Here is a 21,738-nt window from a genome sequence, read left to right as displayed (position 1 = left end):
TGCTAAACCACACTTTATCCTGTTTTATACTCACGTGGTATTGCCCATTACATTGCTCATATTCATTTGGACATTTAATTGCTTCAGGTTCATAGCAAATACAACCAGTGTTTCCCATGGTGTTCCTTGGGGGCTTCCAGCTTTATTTGATTTATTAAATGGAGTTGATGTTTTTGAGAGTGCATCTAAATAAAAAAGTAGGCAAAACTTAAGTCACAAAAACTGGCAGAATATAAACATTGAAAAATATGAAAGACAGACAAACACCACACTTAATGGGCACCACAAAACTACAGGTGAGGATAAGTGAGAGCTTGAGGATCTACATTACATATTGCTTTAGCTGTCAGAGAAATGAAAGTATTTTACACATTTAGTTTTACTAATATCCTTAAGAGAAAAGATTTTAAATTTGCCACCAGGCATGCAAGAGTGTGTTTTTAACTCTTCGCTTGTTTCTTTTAGAAGTTTAAATCAGAAAATAAATTATTAGTATTAGAATATTCATGTAGTGCTTATTGGCACAGAGTCAACTTAGGATTTCAAGAATTAGAGCTCTCACTCTTCTCATAAAAATCTAAAAATACTCTTAAAAAGACTGTGCAAAATTTCCTTTGAGCAAGCCATTCTATCAGCCTTATATTGTTTTTCAGCTGTTCTACCTTGAAAGCTAGTATCTTTCCTTCTAAATAGAAAATAAAATAAAATAAAATAAAATAAAATAAAATAAAATAAAATAAAATAAAATCTGTCCTCTCTCCTCACAGACATTTTTCCTAGAACACAATAACCACTGTACGTTTAAATCTCCTGTCTCTAATTCCATACATATTCCCAGCAGCCAGTGGTACACTGCAGTAAGACACAACAACACGTAGTAAAAGAAATTAAAAGTTACTTTATTTCTTATATATAAGCTATTCTTATTTAGACCTTTGTGGTTATTACTTGGAGGAGAAGGGAGGGCAAAGATGACGGTGCAATCAAATTAAGCTGGAAAGCTCATCTAACTTCTGCCCTAGTAAAAGAAACAGCAATTGTATCAAATAACGCAGTTTCTTGGAGTACGGTTACCTGTTTCAGACATTCTCCTTACTATAAGCCATGGGCTTTTCACTCCCAGGCACAGTGGAAAAGAATATCACTATTTTGTATGCTGTAGTAACAATATCTTTTTAATTCAACTGATGAAAATACTTGAAAAACAAAACAAAAAACAGTGAAAAAAAAACATAGCCTACTAACCTCTCTGAGGCACTGAAGAATCAGACACACTCCTGGATCTTGTAACAGCTGGAGACTTTAAGTTATGAGCTGCTGTCCCTGGTGACATGCTGCTGTTTGCATTATGTTCATTAAAAACACTCGGTGACTGTGCCATGTGTGTAAATGAAGCAGACTGGCAGGGTTGCTCCCACGTCCTACAGTACGCTTTCCGTGATGATTCAGGAGAAAGATGTTGGCTGACTCCTTCGATTGAATCTGGTGTTCCAGGGCCTGATGCTACTGGAAAGAAAAAGAAAAAGAAGTATGTGAATAACAACAAAATTATTTTGTTTTTGTTGACCAATATTCTCCCACATACCAAGTACTGTTTGCAGAGTTTTAAATAAAGCTTCATTTATTGTAACTACGGCTTAATTAATGTTTTAACTATTATTAGCTTGAAATTCAATTGCTACTTCACAAACTCTTGATTTGTTTTTATTCCTGGAATCTTTTATTTCAATTTACTGGAGCATCCAGAGCAACTTACAATACATTTCTACTTCTGTATTTGTATCTTGTCACATATGTAAAAGCAAACAGGTAATATATGCTTATATAACTCCTACTGTAACCTCTTGCACAAGAAGGCTTTCTGTGATAAGGAGCAGAATCCTACCTGGCAGATTTATGGTTTGATCACCCAGGAAAAGCCGTCTAGCAATGCTTCTCCTGTACCATGCTCTTGGGAAGGCTAGAATCTCACTAAGTCGACGCATATCGTATTTAAAAGATGCAGATCCTATATCACAGACAGCTGAAAAATAAGGTGTGCATACAACACCGTAAAATGTCATTAGTAACAGGTTTTGGTAACTGCATCTAATAACAGCTCTGCAAAATCATCAAATACTTCTCTACCCCATTGGTACAGCCCGTGCTGTAATGAAAAACAGTAAAACCTGCAGTTTTCTTGAGGCATTGTGATATATCCAAGTACAACATCAGATACACACAGATTTCTTAAAGAGAAGATGAAGCCTACGTATATAAATGTTGTTAAGTCCTACTTGTGTTATATCTGCCTCTGAGACTCCACATCTGAGGGCTTTAATAGCAGATTAATCACAACCATAATGCTGTGTCTGACCACTAAGGATCCTGTGTGCAGTGGGGAAAAATAAAATCATGAAAACATAATGTTATTTCAAGGTTTTTTTGAATATTTAGGCATTCAGGTCTCACTGCAGCTTTGTAGGCACTAGGGGGCAAGGTGGTGATATTTCACTGCCAGCAAATGAACAGAGACTGCAGAACTACATCACCACATCAGACGTGTAGCACTGCAGCCAGAATTAAGATAACCACACACAACAAAATCATGAAGAAGGCAGCTTTGTGAAACAGGAGATTGACTGAGCTGTCATATTTAATGCACACGGTGTATCACCTCTGTAATGCTACATTTAATTGCACTACATAGTTCACTTTGATTTTTTTCAATGGGAAAGCAGTTTGAATATTTCTAATTCTCATAAAGGAAAAAAAAAATGATGAGTATCTGTAACAGATTTTTACTTATTCAGGTAACAAAGCAGTGCTCTGAAATACTTGTTTCTAAAGAGGGGATTATGAAAGCAGGAGGTTAGTGGTTAGCAGATGAGGATCAACTGAAAACCACCTCTAGGAATCAATTTATCATTAAGCTCTGTTACAGTATAGAATGTATAAGGAGATGAATCAGCTAGAAATCTAAAGCTCCTGTGACAAAAGTTAACTCCATCCTAACCAGAGACAATACAATCTCAAAATTTTCAAGGGTCATTTTATAGTCACTTGGGCAGCTTTCAGAGATATTTTTGCAAGCCCATCTGTTTACATTTGATGAATCAGGGAGACACAAAGGTGCATCTGCAACCAGGTATTCTAAGTATGCAGTTTAAATAGAGCATCAATCCCTTCTTCATTCAAAACTAACAACTTCCTTAACATCTACAAAAGCTGCTGAGCTTTGAGTACATAATTGGAACAGCAGTTCTCTAAGTAGCTAGAGACAGGGATTAGAATGAAAAAAAGACTCACCAGAGATGTTTATCAAAGTCGTATCTATCTTGCTTGTAGCTTTGCTTGAAGACTGACTCTCAAAAAATGAGGAGCCTCCTGAACGCCTTATTCGTGACAAGCTGACTTTCACAAACTCAAGGTTAATGCTCAAGGAATCCTTCCGACCAGTGACCGAAGTTGGTTCCTCATCCACATTCCCTAGAAAAACAGAGAGTTTAATCTTTCGAACACCTCCACACCTTTGTTTGGCTTGACTTTCCCCACTTGTTCTATGTTCACAAAGCAGAACTTCGTTCTGTACCTAAAGCTCCAGACCCAGGAGTGAGAACAGTAACGGCAGTCTTTTGTTTTCCAGCTCCATACGGATGGAACACATAAAGGGAGAAATCAGACATGCAGGCAGTAAAGCTCAGGCCTGATGAGCTGCTGCTAGAAGTGGTCAAGTCTGACTGGCTGCTGCTGTGGCGTGTTCTGCCAAGAGGACTGCCGAGTCCAGGTGATGAACCTGAAGGCAAAATGTTTTCAGAAGTCAGTTTAAATACGAAACCATTTTCAAACATGAAATAATACTAATAATAAGAATACATACAAAACAGACCAAATGCACATCAAATTACTCCCTTGTAGCAGCAATGTAGCTTAAGTATTCTGTGTAGGGCTTTTTATAACAGATAACCAAACTTGTTCAACCAGGGGAAGAAAAATTCCAATATACAGAATATGTGCAATCTTCTACAAAAGATAAAAAACTAACATAATAAAAAGCAATCTTACTGAAGTCAGTGCATAAGATAAACGTAGTAAGAATAAACAGTAAAAATAAATGTAGTCCGTAAGAATAATCATAAGCTCTATAAAAGCACATACTTTGTTCTAATTTTACACAACACACTACATATTTATACTACAAGCTGTATGTAGGATAGTCATTCAGGTAGATTTTACCTGGTGCTCCAGATTTACTAACTGAATTCTTTGAGCTGCTTTGTGGAGTACTGCCACCAACGGACACATTTTCTGATGGGTACATTGTACCTAAAGTTTCCAGTTCTCCTCGGTTTGAAGAGAAAACAAGATCCAGGGAAGGCAACTTCAGCATACATTCAACTCTTGATACTGGCAAACAACTGAACTTGATTTGAGAGGGCTAAAACACAGAAAGATAATAAAGCATTCAGCATATACAATACACTAAAACTATCCCAACTTTCGCTTTTAAATGCACAAAATCTAATAAAATTACAACCTTTTCAGAGTGGTTCTATAATTAGTAAGGTAACTCCATACCAGTTCGTAAAGATACATTAACTTAGGGAATCTCTCCAATGCCAGAAGGATTATTTGGAGAAAGTTTTAAGAAAAGAAGTACAAAAATCTTGCATGCAGATGATGTGAATACAACCCTCTCTTCCTCCTCCCCAAGTCAATTCACGGTTTCGTGCACCTTATGCAAGAACTACAGAGAATAAATTGACTCTTTAGCTTTGCCAGTTGAGATTGCAAAAAAAGGTTGAGAGGAGCTACAGACTTTTGTGCTTAATTTTCACAGCCATAAAAAAAAACAAGCATTTTTTTAGAGTATGTTGTTCAATTTGGGAACATAATCAAATCTGTACCATGAAAAAATGTCTGAGCAAATCTGCAGGAGCACCTTTCTCTCTGACACATAAAGGCCGGACACATCCAATATGAAGCAGTCTGAATATGCATGCAGATGAGAATTGTGCCTTCCTGTATTTCAACACTACCCCACAGACTGAGAATATCTCTAATTATTATTTTTGTTTTGTAATGGTACCCCGTAAATAATGAATGCAAATAGTCATTATGAATAGTATTTTCAAAGATGCATTTTCATAACAGATGAGGCAGAAGTAGCAACGTATAGAACTTTTATCATTTCTCAGAATGACTGATTTCTTTTGGTCTCCATGGGACTGAATGATGTCAGAACTTCTGCTGGAAGAATTCTTTATTCATTATCATACTAGACATCAATATCTCAAAATGGGCACTTGAAAATATCTTTTTATTTTTAAAAACCATACTCAGAAGCATAGACTGTTTCAAAGATAGAGATTAAAATCACTTATACTGAAAGTTATAACCTCACCTGAACCCGTACATAAACCACCACGTCTACGGGAAAGGATGAATATGCTGATGTCGACGATGATACTAATGATGTTGTGGACTCTTCTAACTGGTCTTGTATATCAAATTGTCCCATGTCTTCATCTTGCGAGCTAACAGCTTTTAACAAGCATAAGAACTCATTAGAAAGTGGAATTTAAAGTAGGTACAACTCAATGCCACCGGAAGACAAAAAAAGAAAAGCATACTAGAAGACAGAGATGCAACTTACCTGTGTAATTCCTTTCAATTGGTGTAATTGGAATGGTTTCAAGAGCTTTCTCTAGGAAATCCAGTAAGCACGGACTAATCACCATCTCCTCTGGCAGCGACTGAAGTGCAACCCATGCGTACAGCTTAGCAGTTTTCACTCCACCGCTTCCTTTTCCTTTGGCTGCAACATTTGAAAGATAAATATGTCTAATAATCATGCCGCAATGATATCGCTGAATACCATTCAACTGTAGTTGGTAAGTATAAGAAGATAATTCATAACTAATAGCCGCATTCCCTAATTTTCTCTAACGTTATCTGAAAAAGCATATATCTGATCATTTAGAAAAGTATAAACCATAACATTGTGCTAAGAAAAGGATGTTAAAAAGACTGTTAGTTTAGCATGCTTGATTGTAGTTGCACCGTGCTTGCTTCTCACAAAACACTCTTATGTTTTCATTACTTTGCCTTTTTTATTATTATTATTTTAAATAGAACTTATGTTAGCCACACAACATTTTTCTCCTAACGGGAAATGATGAGGAATTAGAAAAGTGAAAGAGCTTGGGAAGAATATCAGCTTAGACAAAGGAAACAAACAAACACAAAAACAAGCAAGGAGAAAAACCCAACAAAGATTAAAATTGTAAATGGCACGTCCTGTTCTGTTAATGCAAAGAATAACTAAAGATTTGAAATGGCATTTTTAAAAGCCTGGAGATACAAAAAGTATAAATGAAAACCTGTTGTCTTCTAATTATTGGAAAAGAGTAGTGCTTGGATCCATGCTCATCAAAATATTAAACTATTTTTGGTAAATCATGCACAGCAGATAGTAGAACCAGCTGGATTACTATCTGTACGACATACCACAATTAAAATGAATAAATGGTATCATTTATATTTGAGTAAGAGATACTCCTGTGAAACTCTCCAGAGAAAATACATAAGCTGAATGATAAAACAGAGCTTAACAGTCCTTTCATTCACTAAAATAAGCAGCACTGTATTTTCATTCTACATAAGCTATTCTGTCCAGTCCCTCTAACTGTTTAGATTGTTCTTTTTTGCTCTTACTGCAGACCACAGACAGTAAGAGAAGGTGGTTTCCATTCAACGTGAAAATTAATATAAATAATAATAAACAATAATCTTGGGAACCTCCTTTAGTAGGGGGTTGGACTAGATGATCTCCAGAGCTCCCTTCCCAACCTCTATGATTCTGTGATATTAAAACAAATCAAAACTAATATATATTTATAAAAATACAATATAGAGAGAAGCAAACTAATTGCAACCCCTACTGGGCCCTACTGGATGACATTCATACATCTTCCTACTAGCGTGATGTCCAGAAGTCCTCCCAGGTGTAGTGGGTGCAGATATAAAAACAACATGATTCAGTAACTGGACACGACATGGTAGAAATTAAAATGCAAAGACTGAAAAGAGAACCAAAATTGAAGAAAAGCAATATAAAGCAAGGCTATACAAAATACAGTAATCATAAAGAAAATGCACATTTTCAGGAGTTAAGAGCTAAAGGCTGAGTAGCACGGGTAATTGAAAAGGTGGTACATTTTCCTGTTCTCTCTCAGCATCTCATCTGCTCTTATGTAAAGCAAACAAATAACATCCTTCAGCTATTAGTTTTTCCTACTCAACAGATTTTGACAAAGTCTTTGTTTCCTTTTTAAACTGATGTTCAAATGCTGAAGGAGAGAAGAGTAAATGTCTCAAAAGTTGGAGGTGCCATCTACATACCTCTAGATCTGACATGATTTTGCAATGGGCTCCTGCTTGAAAACATAAATTGTTTGAGATAAGACGATCTAAGTTTTAGAACTTAGGTTCTTCCAAATCATGGTTATTTAAGGGACTGCAATAGCTGAGAACACTAGTCTGGTATTTTCATTAATACAAATACTACTTTCTGGAACTGGGTATTCCATGTAGTACTGACAACACTCGACATTCCAGAAAGCAGCATTTACACATCACTTGCTTGGCAAAAAACACTGGAGAGTTTCAAGAATTCTTCAAGTGATGTAACGTGTGGAAGCAAGGATTCATCTGATATTTATTTGTTTATTTATTTATTATGAAGAACAAAGTAATCAGCACTCACTTTTTATGCAGATATGTAAATTTTGCTTTCCAGTATTAAGCTTCAGTTTGCTAAATGAAAAGTCACGGCCTATCACAGTGATACGGTGTCTATGGCAAATATTCCTGAGACTGGTTTGCCAACAGACTTCTAAAAATTCAGTTTCATGAACTGCATTCAGGTATTTGCAGATAAAATTAAGATTTGATGAATATAATTTTTGAACTAATAAGCAGGCAGATCTAAAGCTGGTAGATTAAATGAAGGAAAAAATATATCCATGATAGTTTTAGAAGGTTATTGTCTTTAAGTACCTGATGGGATGGGTGGGGGTTGGGGAGGAAGTAAGGTGTTAGTCTTGCTGTGGATAGTGCTAGATAAAAGAGGAGATGTGGCAGTATCTTTCATACCATACAGTTTGGACTCTTTGGAAAGGGTTCTTGGCAAAGATGATCCTCGAGAAGTATTTGGCGATTCAGTCTTTAAAGTCTTAGAGTTGTAGTGTAACTGAAAGAAAAAAAGATTAATTTGCTTCATAAAATTGACTCAATTTCTGTACAGAAGTTTTGTGTCATTCTAATTTTTTTTTGTGCACTATTTACAAAAATATCCTTGTAAGAAATGTTACATTCCAATTAATGTTCTACGGATACAGCATATGCACAGAAAGATCTGAAATCTTTGTCCAAACAAACAGATAAACCTACACACGCACATTATAATACAGAACAGAGAAGATTAACTATTGAAAAATAATTAACTAGTGAAAAATAATATCTAATGCTTGCTCATCTTCTCTATAACAACTTATAATTCTTGTGCCAGCAGCTATTTCTTCCCATCCACACACCTTTTTTTCTGTATTATTGCATGAAAATATTTCACTATTAGATGTCAGTATTTATAAAAGTGCATTAAAAAAAATTCAGAGCATTCTGACTGAATATATGTGAATAATACACTACCAATGAAAATACGAAGTATAATAAAAGCTGTAGATAATATATATTAATTCCTAACTCGAAGCTAAAAGCCACAGGCTGGACCTGAAGTGTAACTTACCTCTGAAGACAGCCTGGAATACAAAGCACTGGATGAACATACAAAGCATTTCCACACTGAAGACTAGAAAAAACAGGCTAGTTCAACTGAATAGCATTTGATTTATACATCTAAAAGGGCATACAGTATAAATTCCCTGTCAGAGAAAAAAATATCAAGATAAATGTCTGATGTCAGTTTTCAGTATAGTATTACAGGAATCGTTATTCCTACATTAGCAACACTTTCAGAACTGAAAAGATTTCCATGAGTTGCTATGTATATATAAACTCGCTTATACCACAAAAACAGATGTGCTTTGAAATCATATTTGTGCAGATTAAATAGTGTTTCTATGTTCTGTTATACATTGCCTTTACCTTCACATCCACCCCAGGAATATAAAAAACTGTTGTTTCCACTTCACTGGATTTTGTTTGCAGAGATGATGGCACTTTCTTGCCAGCAAGTAAGTGACTGGTAGACGCATAATTTGTCTGGAATTTCTTCTTTTTTGAAGGAGACTCTCGATCCAAGCTTCTGGAACTCCGATCGTAACTCCTAAAATAAACATACCGCATGCTATTATACACACTTAGTACTTTTATTAAACAGAGGGTATTTTCTGATATATTGATATGACGTATCAAAAGCAAATGTGTAGCATCAATTATGTAAAGAAACCTATCAACATAAATTCATATGAGATTCTTTTTCTTTGTGTACTGTAGGAAAAAAAATGTTATGGGAGGAGAAAAACCAACTTGCTTTCTAATTGCAAATCTCCAATGCATACCTCTCAGAAAGAAAAATCATTTCTCAGTTGTCTCTATTCGTCTTATACCATGTTATTACAAGTTAATTATGCTGACAAGTAACAAATCTCATGATGCTGTTAATATCCCACCAAAGTTAACATCCTACCAAAGAAATGTAATGCTGCCACTCGATACTTAGCCATATCCAAATGAAAAGGAACAGGAAAATTTAAAACCTGAAGATGAGATCAAAATTCATGAAGATCAGAAGCAAAGCACCCAAGTCACCTTAGGTGGTAAAACAAAAAATCTATTTAACTAAGCAAAGCAACATGAGAATGTTGGCATCCTTTTACACTCAGGAAATAATGGCAGTCTGCAGAATAATAAGGAAATAATACAGTAGTTCACTATTAGTTGAGTAATTGCGTTGATTTATTACGTTGTAAAGGTACTTCTTTGGAGGTTGAAATAAAAAAAAGTATTCAAGCACTTTGAAATCTTTATATTATGTTTATGGAAGATAAAATATGATTTAAAAAGAAACAAAATAATAAAACAGAAGAGATGCATATGCTGATTCTGTTCTTCATAAAGCAAGTGTGTAACACATCTCTCACCTTCTTAAGCTAATGTCATCATGTTCTTGCTGAAGCGTTGTGGGGTGCAGCACACATTTTCCACAATCGATTTCAACCCTGATATCAAGTTCAAAGTCAATATTTCTCTCAGTGGTTGTACCAGTCATACTTCTGTTTGTAGGTGTTGTTGGCCAGCGCTCAGTGAAGAGTTGGTGGACAGCAGCAAAGCCTGTTGCTTTCTTGCGAGATGTACTCCTGCACCAGCACAATAACAGATTAGATAATTGCACAGCATTTACTTGAACAGATACTAGGAGACATTCCTAGATATTAATAAATCCACTTTGTGGAGGTATAATCCTGGAAAAGACAGATGTTAAAATTCAGCACACCTGTGTCATCTGTTCCCACTAAAACCTATGCTGTGCCTCAAAACTCTCACTTTAAGTTTTATTCTGTTCCCAGCCCTGACATTTCTAACAGCTACATCTTTATAAAAAGTAGCCAGCTTTTCTGTTCGGAATTCCTCCTTCCCTCACAATGACCTTTCATGAACACAATTCCTGACTCTTCCACATAAACACTTGAAGAGAAATTCAGTCTTCCATCAGTAACAGATTTTCACAGAATCACCAAGTTGGAAAGGACCCGCAAGGATCATCAACTCCAACTCCAGACTCCATTCAGGACCACCCAAATTCAAAACCACTGTTCAAATTCTACTTGAACTCTGGCAGGGTTGGGGCCATGCCCACTGCCCTGCAGAGCCCGTTCTGTGCCCACCACCCTCTTGAGAAGAATCTTTCCCTTGGGCCTTGTTGCTGTCACAAGAGAGCAGAGTTCAGTGCTGCTCCTCCGCTCCCTGTGAGGCTGCCATGAGGCCTCCCCTCAGCCACTCCTCATACGTCATGTCCTTCCCCATCTTCACAGCCCTTCTTTGGATGCTCTCTAATAGTTTTCTATCCTCCTCACATTGTATTTTTCCGAAAGACTTTTTGTAGACTTTAAAATCAATATTTCAAATGCATTTTCTCTATTTCTGTGTTCTTCCTTGGGACTACTACTTACTGTGGTTTCCTATAAAAATAGGTTCTCTCTCGTTCGTGATCATCTTCCTTCTCAGAATCTTCACTGCTTGACGATAAGCTGTCGTCCCGACGTCCTTCTTCAGGCTGGAAGGGAATGCCAGGTGAGAAGACTGCTGGAGTTTTAGGTGAACCAAATACTGAGCATGAGCCTTCACTAGGAGATGAGTAATGGGAGGGACCATCAATAATTACAGACAAAAGGTCCATTTCTGTCTCCTCTGGAAACTGATTGTAAAAAGAAGAAAATACGTATTAAATTGATAGAGATATTTCAATCAAGAATGCATAAGATAGCTCTGGAAAAAAAAAGACCAAGAGTGTTATGAGAAACTTGCAATCCCAAGCTCTTCATAATACAGCCATATGAGGTACAGAAATCACAAGGTGAATTATGAAAAAGAAAGAAATGAAAGCTTGGTATGGAGACACTTGCCATTACCTATTGATTGAGCTCAATCTGTTAGCTAAAGATTTATCATGCTCTGATCAGTTCATTCAATCAGAGGGAATGGAAATATCTCATACAGATTTTAAAATATTTTGAGAGAAAAGAGAAAAAGCAAAAATCGCCATGAACCTTGTAAAGGGGTGGAGCAGTCAGAAGCATTAGTGAGGTGTGCATGCAGAATGCTAACACAGAATGTACAGTCTTGTTTTGCAATCCTAGGCTGTGATCCTGGACAACATGTTGGACAAGTGATTAAACATAAAATAAACTCCAGGCCACACTGCTGAAAAGGGCCACTGATTTCTCCCATACAGCACACTACAAGCAATTTTCAAACACTATCTTCTTCACTATGCATGCAAAAAATATCTAGAAATTTAACGGTAGCAGTAGCTACACAGAGTTACTATAGAGCTACAAAGTTGTCTGCAAATTAAAATGAGATCTGTGCTTGAAATTAAGAGCTGGCATTGAAAGAATGTGGGGGGTGGACTGGGAGGAACGTTCCAAATTTGACAGTTCAAAGTATTTGATGAAATTTTGCTCCACCAACAAAACTTAACCTAACTGGGCTTTTGTATATATATACACATGTATACATACACACATGAACGTACACATTTTTATTTTATATAGCCTACTGCTTTTATGAAACAGTAAAAAAAAAAAAACAACAAAACACAAAGGGCAAGATAGTGAAGATATTTAAATGTATAAAGCACATTTTTGTTTCAGCTCCCCTTTGTCCTCAGAAATAAGAATTTATTCCCAGAAGGGTGAGGTGACTTGGAAAGTACAGAGGGTATGTTACTATGACTAGAGTTGTTTGGGTGTTTTGGGTTTTGTGTGCGTGTGTTTATTTAAAATAAATAATACATAAATAAAAACTAACAAAACCTATGCTGTTATCCTTAGACACTTTTTTTTTTGGAACACAACCTAACAGATGAGGACAACTGCACAAACTAAAGCACATCCATAAGTCGAAAGTTAGGTCGCTTCACACCAGCTTTGATCAGTCTTCACTAACATATGAACAAAATTCCAGTAAATCATTTTTAAAAGGCCACTAAGTTTTGTGGCTATAGAAGGATATATCTGGGAGTTCATCAACAGCCTATCGTATTCTTCTGTTTACTTTACATATACCAATTTAAATAGTTTTAGATTATATATACATTCTGTTTAGCTGCATGCTAAAGAGATGGAATAGTGAAAAGCAGCTCCCTGCGAGAAAAATTAGTTCTCCAGCAAAGACTGTTTCTTCTTAGAAATACCTGAAAATACCCTTCCCCTGGACAGCTGGATTGTTGTGCAATCCCCAAAACCGTTTTATTCAACTTAATTAGAAATGAAAAAGAAAAATAAAAATTAAACAATTACGGTAATCTCAGCCATGACAAAAACAGAACAGGAACATTTTTAAAATGAGAAATCATAGCGACTAAAAGAAAAACAACCAGTTTCAAACACACAAAATGACAGATCCATAGGGCTGCAGCGAACTTACTAATGTCTATTTCTAAAAGCCTAAGGGTGTTTATTACTGACAAGATGATTTTTGTTATTTTTGCACACATTAAGAGAACGACATTATTATTATGTCAGCCTAAAAGATCCCCAAAAACAAGCAAACAAAAAAAACAAAAACAAAAAACCACCAAAATAAAATATTATGCTCAATTAATTGCTATGCTAGGAACTCAAAACACATCTATCTAATGTCAGAACAAACCTGTGTTCCAAGCATCAATAATGTGAGGCACACAAATGAAACATATCAGCAGCTCAGGTCTGCCTAGGCATGCCCATCTTGTGAACTTATGACCAAATGTTACAGGAATATAAAGTATATAAATATAAAGAATATAAAGTAATTCTTACAGAATCCTGTATGTTGAAAGTTACTCTTGGTCCAGGAGATGCAGCATCTACCCGGATATCTGGGAGATCTTCACTGTCTCCTAGCCGAGAACTATAAACAAAAACACAACACAACAATACAGTCAGTACTTAAGATTTTGATACAGATGCAAGCATTGCATCATAAATGATATACTTAGGGTACATGGAAAGGAAAATCAAGGGGAGAAGAGAAGGAAGTTGCACATTACTTGTCCAGTAATCTATCACTAAACAATCTTTGCTTTATTTATTTAAATTCTTCAATCTTAGGCCAACATGCAGCCCTTTTAAGAAGCAGATGACTGAGAGACAAGTAGAAATCAAAACAATTTACACTATGCCTAGCATCCTTTTATGCAAGTCTCCTGCATGTTTAAAAGCAGGATTCTATGAAAACCCTGGAGTTTTTGTGCCTGTGTAAGATAATATTTTCTCACTTGATATGCCACTAGGTCTGCCAAAAACACAAGTTTGATCAAAGACAAAAAATTACTTTTTGGAATAGATATGTCCATCTTTCAAAACAATCACAAAAGCATGTGTGAAGCAAGTGTGTCAATGAATTCGTACCCCACCGACATTCACTGATGCTTGCTATATATAAATTTGTCAGGGCCTACTGAACCAATACAAGCCTGAAGGTGACAGTTTCCTTGATCACATCTTTACAGATGATGTCTTACATGGTGTCAGCACTATGAGTCAGAGTCAAAACAGCAGTCCGTTGAGTGGCAACGTGTGATTTCCTAACTGAAGAAAACGTTCAGATGCATCCCTCAATGGGTAAAGTGGTGTGCACTGACTTTTGGAATAGAAAAGAGGTGATCCTTCTGGATTTCCTGGAATCCAAACAAACCATCAACTCCACCTGCTACACTGAAACATTAATTAAACTTAAGGTTCAAACTCCCAGAGTCAGGGCAGAGAAGAAGACAACCTTTCTCTCGAAATGCATGAATGCCAAGTCCCATACAATTTTGAAGACGGTGGAGCACTCTGTCAGTCTTGGCTGGACTGTCCTACCACATCCACTGTACAGTCTGGATTCGTACTTTCTGACTTCCATCTGTTTGGGCCAATGAAAGATGGACTGCATGAGCAACATCTGATGCCATCACAGCATAGAGTGGGTCACCTCCACTGGCACTTTTTTTTTTTAAAGAGTGGAGCAAGCAGGCTCTAATGCTTGGTTAATGGTAGTGACTGTGTTGAAAAGTAATGCTTTGAAGCTGATTATTTGTTCTATTAAACAGTGTTATTGTGCTTTTTGTAGCTGTTTCCATGGAAATAAATAGGAGGCATTACTTAGATGTCTAAGAAGCAGCAGCCTAACAGCCCAAGTCCAATGTTTCCTTCTTTACATATGCTGTTGTTACCATCACCATTTACCTTGTTCTGTCCATTCTCTTCAGAGGTGGTCTTCCTGATGCTGAAATACTCTTTGATCGGCTGTAGCTAGGTTTGTAGCTGAGACCCCATTTGTCTTTCAAGGAAGCAGCCTAAAGCAAAAAGAATATTTAAATACAGCACTGAGGCTAGAGAGAAAGAAACTCAGGAAAGCAAAAGTCTTTCTTCACACAGGTATGGCAGTAAAACGAAATATATTTACATACAACAGGAATGAAAATGCATCTCTTTATCAGCATTTGCCATCACCTTCATCTTTACTCCCGGATAAACATTCACACTTGCTGGAATTTGTAGTGCCCTTTTGCCAAAAGCTAATAATCCAATCACTCTGACACGCATCCTTCCTACACTCCACTATCACTACAGAGGAAAATGAGCTAGAAGACAGAGCTGCAAGCAAATTACTCTCATGAATGAAGCATCACACTTTGAAGCTCATGCACTAGTGCACACTGAAAATAATGTTTTGCCAGTTTTATTACCAGGTTCTGGGATAACAGCCATATATTTATGGATTAGCTGCAAGACTTGGGTTTTTTTTTTCCTGTGTGTGTGCGTCTATGTCCAGTTTTTTCTGTTCTCTCTCCTTAGTAGCTTGTTTTCATTTTTACTTTTTACTTCAGTTAATTTCGGAAACACACCATTTATTTATACAGAGAACAAACTTATAGAAAATACACATGCCAAATGGAATACAACAGGTATCTATTGCTTGCCCTGGCAGTTAACATGCTGGCACCTTCATCCATCAGTCCAGTTAAGAATCATTTTAAACCCTCCATAAAGAGCAAACCACATCTTCATACACACGTTTTCGGACATGTATTTCTGATCTTGTGAATGTGCAAATACATACATCTACATAATAGTATCTATGAAATTTCAGTTTTTCTATCACTGTTATTATAACTAAAAGGGTACCTAAGCAACTTGATATTCTTAATCTTTCTTATTCTGCACCTTCCTTTTCTTAAAAAAATAAAGTGTTGTTTTTTTAACTAACAACCAGAAAAGAGATACCCCATGCAAGTGCAACCATGTTTTAAAGTAACTTCATACTGCTCACCCTCATACTGGACCGACGCAGCTTTTTTCGAACGTCTCGGCGTATGTCATTCACAGCCACTGACTCCAGCTGCTGATAGCGCTGAATTTCTTGATTTATTGTTCCTTCACTTGCACCCAGTTTTCTGGAGATAAATTACAGTTGAGTTATCTTAGAAACAGGCAGCACTGTTCTCACTGTCTCAGAATCAGTGTTGCAGTGATGTTCTGCTTTTAATGATATTCCCCAGGAGTTTTATCAGCACCAAATATTGCTTCAGAAGATATATCCTTATTTCATATTAAAACTTCCATTTGGGCGCTTTTTCCTTGAAGATAACTCTTTGATTTTAAGGTTATAGTGTCCAAATCAATTAGCAAAGCAGATAGAGAATGCAGAACAAACTAGTATGCAAGAATACACCAAACAGCAGTACTAACACAGGGCTAACTAATATGGAGAACAAGCGCAGCTATGCAAATCTTCTTTCAAAGTAGTAACACTACGTTTAAGAACTTCCTATACACTTTCAATCACATGACAGTTGTTTATTCAAGAACAAACATAACGGGAAAATCTGAGAATCCTCCACGTAATGAAGAAAAATCCTTCTGTTTTAATAGTCCAAAGTTCGGCCAAAATCAATGACAGTCTTCCACAGAAGATTATCTTCTGCCGAAAATCAGATCACTAAATAACTTAAGACAGCTCCATAAAGTACCTGCTATTTTGAAAGACTCACAGTTTGCTCTTCATACTGTGAGAATAGACCCAAAGCATTTTTTGATTCTGAAACCCATATTAAATAAATATTTAACCTAAAATCCAAAGTTCAGATTCAGTTGGCTTGTTAACGTTGACAGTAATATTATTCCAAGTGTCTCCACTCTGCTATTTAACACGTAATTACCAAGCTCTATATTCCTCTCCATGACTGATCTATAAATAAGTCTTAGTCTGCCTTAAGTGAAAAAACAAACACAAAAGTCCAACAAAATCCAACTTACTTTAAGTCATCAATAACTTTAGCTTGTTCATTGAGTTCTCTGATATCAACTAAACGCTTCACAAATTTTCTTCCTCTCTGTTCTCCAGTTTGAATACTAGAAGCTCCCTGCCGCCGGTGATCAACAATTTCCTATTTAAAATAAAGATATATCAATGCCCTCATCAAAAACTAGACAAGAGTATGATTTAACAAAAAAGTGAATTTCACACCTCAGAATTTGGACTAGAGCATGCAAAGGAATCACTTTCAACTCAAAAGGCAGCCGATTGGAATTCTTCCAATGATCCAAACCCCATCATTCAGTTAGACACAATTCAGCTACTACATACATGTCCCCATGAGCAGGATCTGCCTGCTTTCATATGTGATCTGCTAGACTGAAGATAATCACACTTCGCTGACCCCAACAGATATTCTACAGGAACAGAGTATCGTTGGTTTGTGGGACTCAAACCCAGCAGGTGATTTACAATCCGCTGCCCAAATGTTAGCTTGCGTGCATCTCCACAAAATGAACCTCCACCTGATTTCTAAACAACAAACAGGAACATTAGTGTTCTGAGATGAAATCTTCACCAGTGGCAGGCAAGAGACATCCAAGGTAGCCATTAAAGTGCACCTATTAAAATAGTTTTACATGAAACTGACAAACAAGTTAGTAGCATATTAGGTAGGTGTACCAAAAAAAGTTTCTTTCATTTGTTTATGTTAGTAATATACACATTTATAAGAAAATCTAAGAAAACATAAATATTGCTACAGCTTTTCCAGTTCAGGCATCTGAAGTTAGTTACTGTATTTCCATGTTTCCAAATTCAAATTCCAGATAACACCAGTGGAAATAAGATCTGTGACTTCTTGTGTTTGAAATACGGCATTAGAAAACTATCAGTTCTTTGTTTCCTTGAAACACAAATCATACAAGCTATGAAAGTAGCAATTTGAACTAAAAAACCTCAAGACAAAGACCTTTCCTTTTGACTGAATACTTTGTCAAGCTCGTTGCAATCAATACTGTGCATTTTGGTTGATTCACTTACTGCATGTATAGTAGGAGACATAGTGTCAACTTCATCCTCATCTGACAAGTCTGCTATGTTTACAGAGTTGAGGTCAGCGATATCATCAATATCTTCTTCTCCTGTCAGTGTAGTGAGGGTGTTGCCTAGAGCATTCAGTCTTTTCCCAATGTTTGGATCCATATGAACATCAATTCCACACATCTTCCATAATACATTCAGTGTCCAGGTTCCAGCACTGCTACTTTCTGAATTTATTAAAAGAAAAAAAAGTATGTTTAACTAGTTAGATAAGACAGCATGGATTAGTTATGAAGAAATGTCTTTACTGCCCCCCTTGGGGACAACTCTGAGGAAAACATATCCCACAGCTTGTTGCTACAACTTCGTAGCCACTAAGTTAATATTTCTTCAAAAAAAAAACAAAAAAACATACACAGACAAATCTAATAAAGATTAATACCCTTCAGCAAAGAGGATGATGAAAACAGGGTTTCTAATAGCAGGAAGTCTAAAGGATGTTCATCTGCATGAAAAGAACGCTGATTTTTTTTAATCTACTCCCCTTCTTTTTTTTTTTTCTTTTAAAAGTGTCAAGTTCTTGAACAGTGAGGCTGGAGGATGATATAGGTATAGCATGTAGAGGAAATGGACCTAGGGGTATTGATTGATGCTCGGCTGAACGTGAGCCGACAGTGTGCCCAGGTGGCCAAGAAGGCCAATGGCATCCTGGCTTGCATCAGAAACAGCGTTGCCAGCAGGAGCAGAGAGGTGATTGTCCCCCTGTACTCAGCTTTGGTGAAGCCTAACCTCAAGTACTGTGTCCAGTTTTGGGCCCCTCACTGCAAGAAAGACATCGAGGCCCTGGAACATGTTCAAAGAAAGGCAACAAAGCTGGTGAGGGGTCTGGAGCACAGGCTGTGTGATTCTATGATTCTGAATACTATACTAATACTCTATGTCAGCTGAATACCATGCCTTCCCAGGATTTTTCTTATGAGTGCCACCTTGTACCACCAAAATCTAGAACCTGTTAAAAGCATAACTACAAAACGTATTTTTTCCTTCTAGATGAATGCACCCTATTTCTCTCCACTCAGAATTCCACCCAAGATAAATCTGCAGGTATATTAACTAGGACAGGCAATGTCATTTATTTTCGTAGCACATCAGAACTCAGCAGGTGTGGCTGCGAGTAGAAAGCATGGGAATAACAAGAGCTGTCTCAGAAAGCACTAAGACAACACTGCTGTTACAATGACCTGTTCTCCAATCAAGGAACAAACTTATACGCAGAAAAAAAAAAAACAACCCACACCAATTAAATTAGAACATAGTTATCAAAGGATTTAATTTTCCCATTTTATCAATCCCTTATTCATACCTGAATCTAATTATTAAAATAGTATATTACCTGCTGCAGCTTGTCCTGTTGTCCTAGAACATACTTCATATGTACCATCTGGCACAACACCTACATATTAAGCACAGACATAGGTTAGGCAAACAGTTTGAAAGTTGCTTTAGACGAGCCCTTCCAAATTCCCCCTCAAGTCTCCTCCATAATCCAAGTTTAAGCATAGTGGACAGGATTTTTAGTTTTAATTCCCATTGAATTACTTTATTCATATTTGGTAAAGTGATTTTACACAGTAACATCCAAGTTCATATCAACTTGAAATTTCATATGAATTCCAGAACCTTCAATCTGATATAAGTAAAAGTCATCTGTATTAAAACACTAAAAACTTACTGGGACATCATACAAAAGCAATACAACTAATTCTTCCAACATTTATCAGACAAAACTTAATATTAATGCTTATATTAAGACAGAGTTCCTTAATAAAGGAAAGCAACGTGCCTTAACAGTAATACAACCTTTTAGATTCACATTATTTTGCTTTCAAAAAGTCAAAGGTTTTTCTTTTTCTTTGTGGGGAAAGCTCAGCAGTTCAAAAAGAAGCAATGAAGGGTAAAAGGAGATTTATAGCTGCAATTCTACTGTGCAGTATGAAATCTTACTTACATGCATTCATGACTAGATCTCCTCTTATTTCTGGTTTCCAGTCATCCCAACTTGTCTCAAAGCCATCAGCAAAGCGGATACAGAAGTTTTTAAAGTGACCTTTGCTAACTAAAGACTCTGAGGAGCAGGCAGTGATTAATGTACTCTCAATGGTCAGGACTAAAGCAGAGCCAGTGTCAAGATCAGCAGTATGGTTAGACTGGAAAATAACATCAGAGAGAATTTACTCAAAATTGCAAAGTTGAATATTGGCTACACACTTAATGTTTATCTTCCCCTATCAGAAAACAGATTTCCCTTTCTCATAGCTTTTTGCATTTCCCCTTCTCTGCACATTTCAAAAGTATCACATCTGTCCATATAATGTCTGGAATTGCTGTTTTCTAGCAAACATGTTGTAATGGTATTAGGGCAATGGAAATTGAGTTCATCTGGAAAAGGAAAGAAAATCCACATTTGATCATGGACTAGATAGTCAAGTGCTATGAACCATTTGACCTCCTAAGCACAAAGCAGAAATTCAGGGCTTTAGTTTGTAAAAAAGAAAAGGTTGTAAGATGATTAACTAATGATAAGAAGCAGCTTTAAGACTTGCAGGATTTTTTGGTGCTTATTTTGTTATCTACAATGATGCAAAGCACTGAATACACAGATTGTCTGATTACTGTTCAGCTCTCTGTATATGATAGTCTAGCATTTCGTTCACTGGACAAAAAAAATATAAAAAAAGCCCACGCACTCCCTTTTCTAAAGCTATACATCTTTTTATACACCGTATTTATTGCAAACATACTGTTTTATATACAGCTTCGTTAACCAGATTTTTTTAAAAACAATTTACTATCATTTTTTTGAACAGAAAAGCATAAAATTCCATCTGCTTTGTCTGGAGCTGCCAGATACAAGATTAAGTATCATAATATTATGCTATTATAAGTTCTTGCTTATTGCCTCATTACTCCTGTATATTTCAGTGTATTATGACTATTCCTTTCTACGTCATTAAAATGATTCATTTCTGTTCTGGAATTATTTCTCTGTAAGAACATTCCCCATTCAGCACTGGAACAGTCTCTGAACTCAAGGTTTTCTGTGGAAGCTATATTGCACTATCTATCCTTACAGTGTCCCGCTGTTATGTGTATTTTATTTTTTTAAACTTCTGTCAATTGGCAATGTCATGTTTTCCATTTTGTAGTTACAAGGTGCTTGATCATACTTTTACATATGAAGGGACAGACACAACTGCAGTTATTTCTAAGGCAGGAGGAACAAAAGGAATATAGATTACAAAGAATTGTTCCTTAACTGAGAATAAAGCTTCACACTTCCAAGAAAGCGAGGACCACTAATTTAGCTACCTTCCTATTTATCTGAAGAAAGAATTAGTATTCAAATTTGTGTGTCAGAACTGAGGAAATGTCTACAGTGACTACATCTCTTTCTAGAATCTAGTCTGAATTCTTAAATGAAAGTAACTGCTTGAAAAACACGTACCAAGTAGTAATTCATACCGACATTCCTTGTTTTGATTAAACAACAAAGAGTTCATCTGAGGATTTTAAAAAGTTTTCTATTTTCAATTATTTGTAAAAGATTAGTTGAAATTTCTGATGCAGCTTTCAGGGAAATAGGAGCCAAGTGAACATTTCCATGGACTTTTCAAAGTGCTGTGGAGG

At 36.4% G+C, this 21,738-nt stretch overlaps 1 protein-coding gene across 12 annotated transcripts in view; it reads right to left on the bottom strand.

The window, feature by feature from the left end:
* The window catches only part of BLTP1 (bridge-like lipid transfer protein family member 1), a 103,488-nt gene that overhangs the window by 6,320 nt on the left and 75,430 nt on the right, over window positions 1-21,738 (bottom strand). For 4 of the 12 annotated variants that reach the window (XM_072334111.1, XM_072334114.1, XM_072334113.1 and 1 more), the window contains 20 exons: window positions 20,060-20,258; window positions 19,445-19,504; window positions 18,052-18,278; window positions 17,010-17,140; window positions 16,024-16,147; window positions 14,937-15,046; window positions 13,527-13,617; window positions 12,920-12,982; window positions 11,175-11,419; window positions 10,146-10,361; window positions 9,148-9,328; window positions 8,041-8,233; window positions 5,636-5,797; window positions 5,384-5,523; window positions 4,216-4,417; window positions 3,572-3,775; window positions 3,289-3,468; window positions 1,886-2,023; window positions 1,246-1,506; window positions 35-185 (listed from right to left, as the gene is read on the bottom strand). In XM_072334111.1, coding sequence (XP_072190212.1) covers window positions 35-185; window positions 1,246-1,506; window positions 1,886-2,023; window positions 3,289-3,468; window positions 3,572-3,775; window positions 4,216-4,417; window positions 5,384-5,523; window positions 5,636-5,797; window positions 8,041-8,233; window positions 9,148-9,328; window positions 10,146-10,361; window positions 11,175-11,419; window positions 12,920-12,982; window positions 13,527-13,617; window positions 14,937-15,046; window positions 16,024-16,147; window positions 17,010-17,140; window positions 18,052-18,278; window positions 19,445-19,504; window positions 20,060-20,258 — 3,278 coding nt within the window. Of the gene's footprint in view, window positions 1-34; window positions 186-1,245; window positions 1,507-1,885; window positions 2,024-3,288; window positions 3,469-3,571; window positions 3,776-4,215; window positions 4,418-5,383; window positions 5,524-5,635; window positions 5,798-8,040; window positions 8,234-9,147; window positions 9,329-10,145; window positions 10,362-11,174; window positions 11,420-12,919; window positions 12,983-13,526; window positions 13,618-14,936; window positions 15,047-16,023; window positions 16,148-17,009; window positions 17,141-17,340; window positions 17,542-18,051; window positions 18,279-19,444; window positions 19,505-20,059; window positions 20,259-21,738 lie in introns of all 12 variants that reach the window. The other 8 variants (XM_072334123.1, XM_072334112.1, XM_072334119.1 and 5 more) reach the window with 8 other exon arrangements.

The sequence above is a fragment of the Excalfactoria chinensis genome, chromosome 4 (assembly GCF_039878825.1).
Source record: "Excalfactoria chinensis isolate bCotChi1 chromosome 4, bCotChi1.hap2, whole genome shotgun sequence".
Taxonomy (NCBI): domain Eukaryota; kingdom Metazoa; phylum Chordata; class Aves; order Galliformes; family Phasianidae; genus Excalfactoria; species Excalfactoria chinensis.
This window is presented reverse-complemented; position numbering and strand designations above follow the sequence as displayed.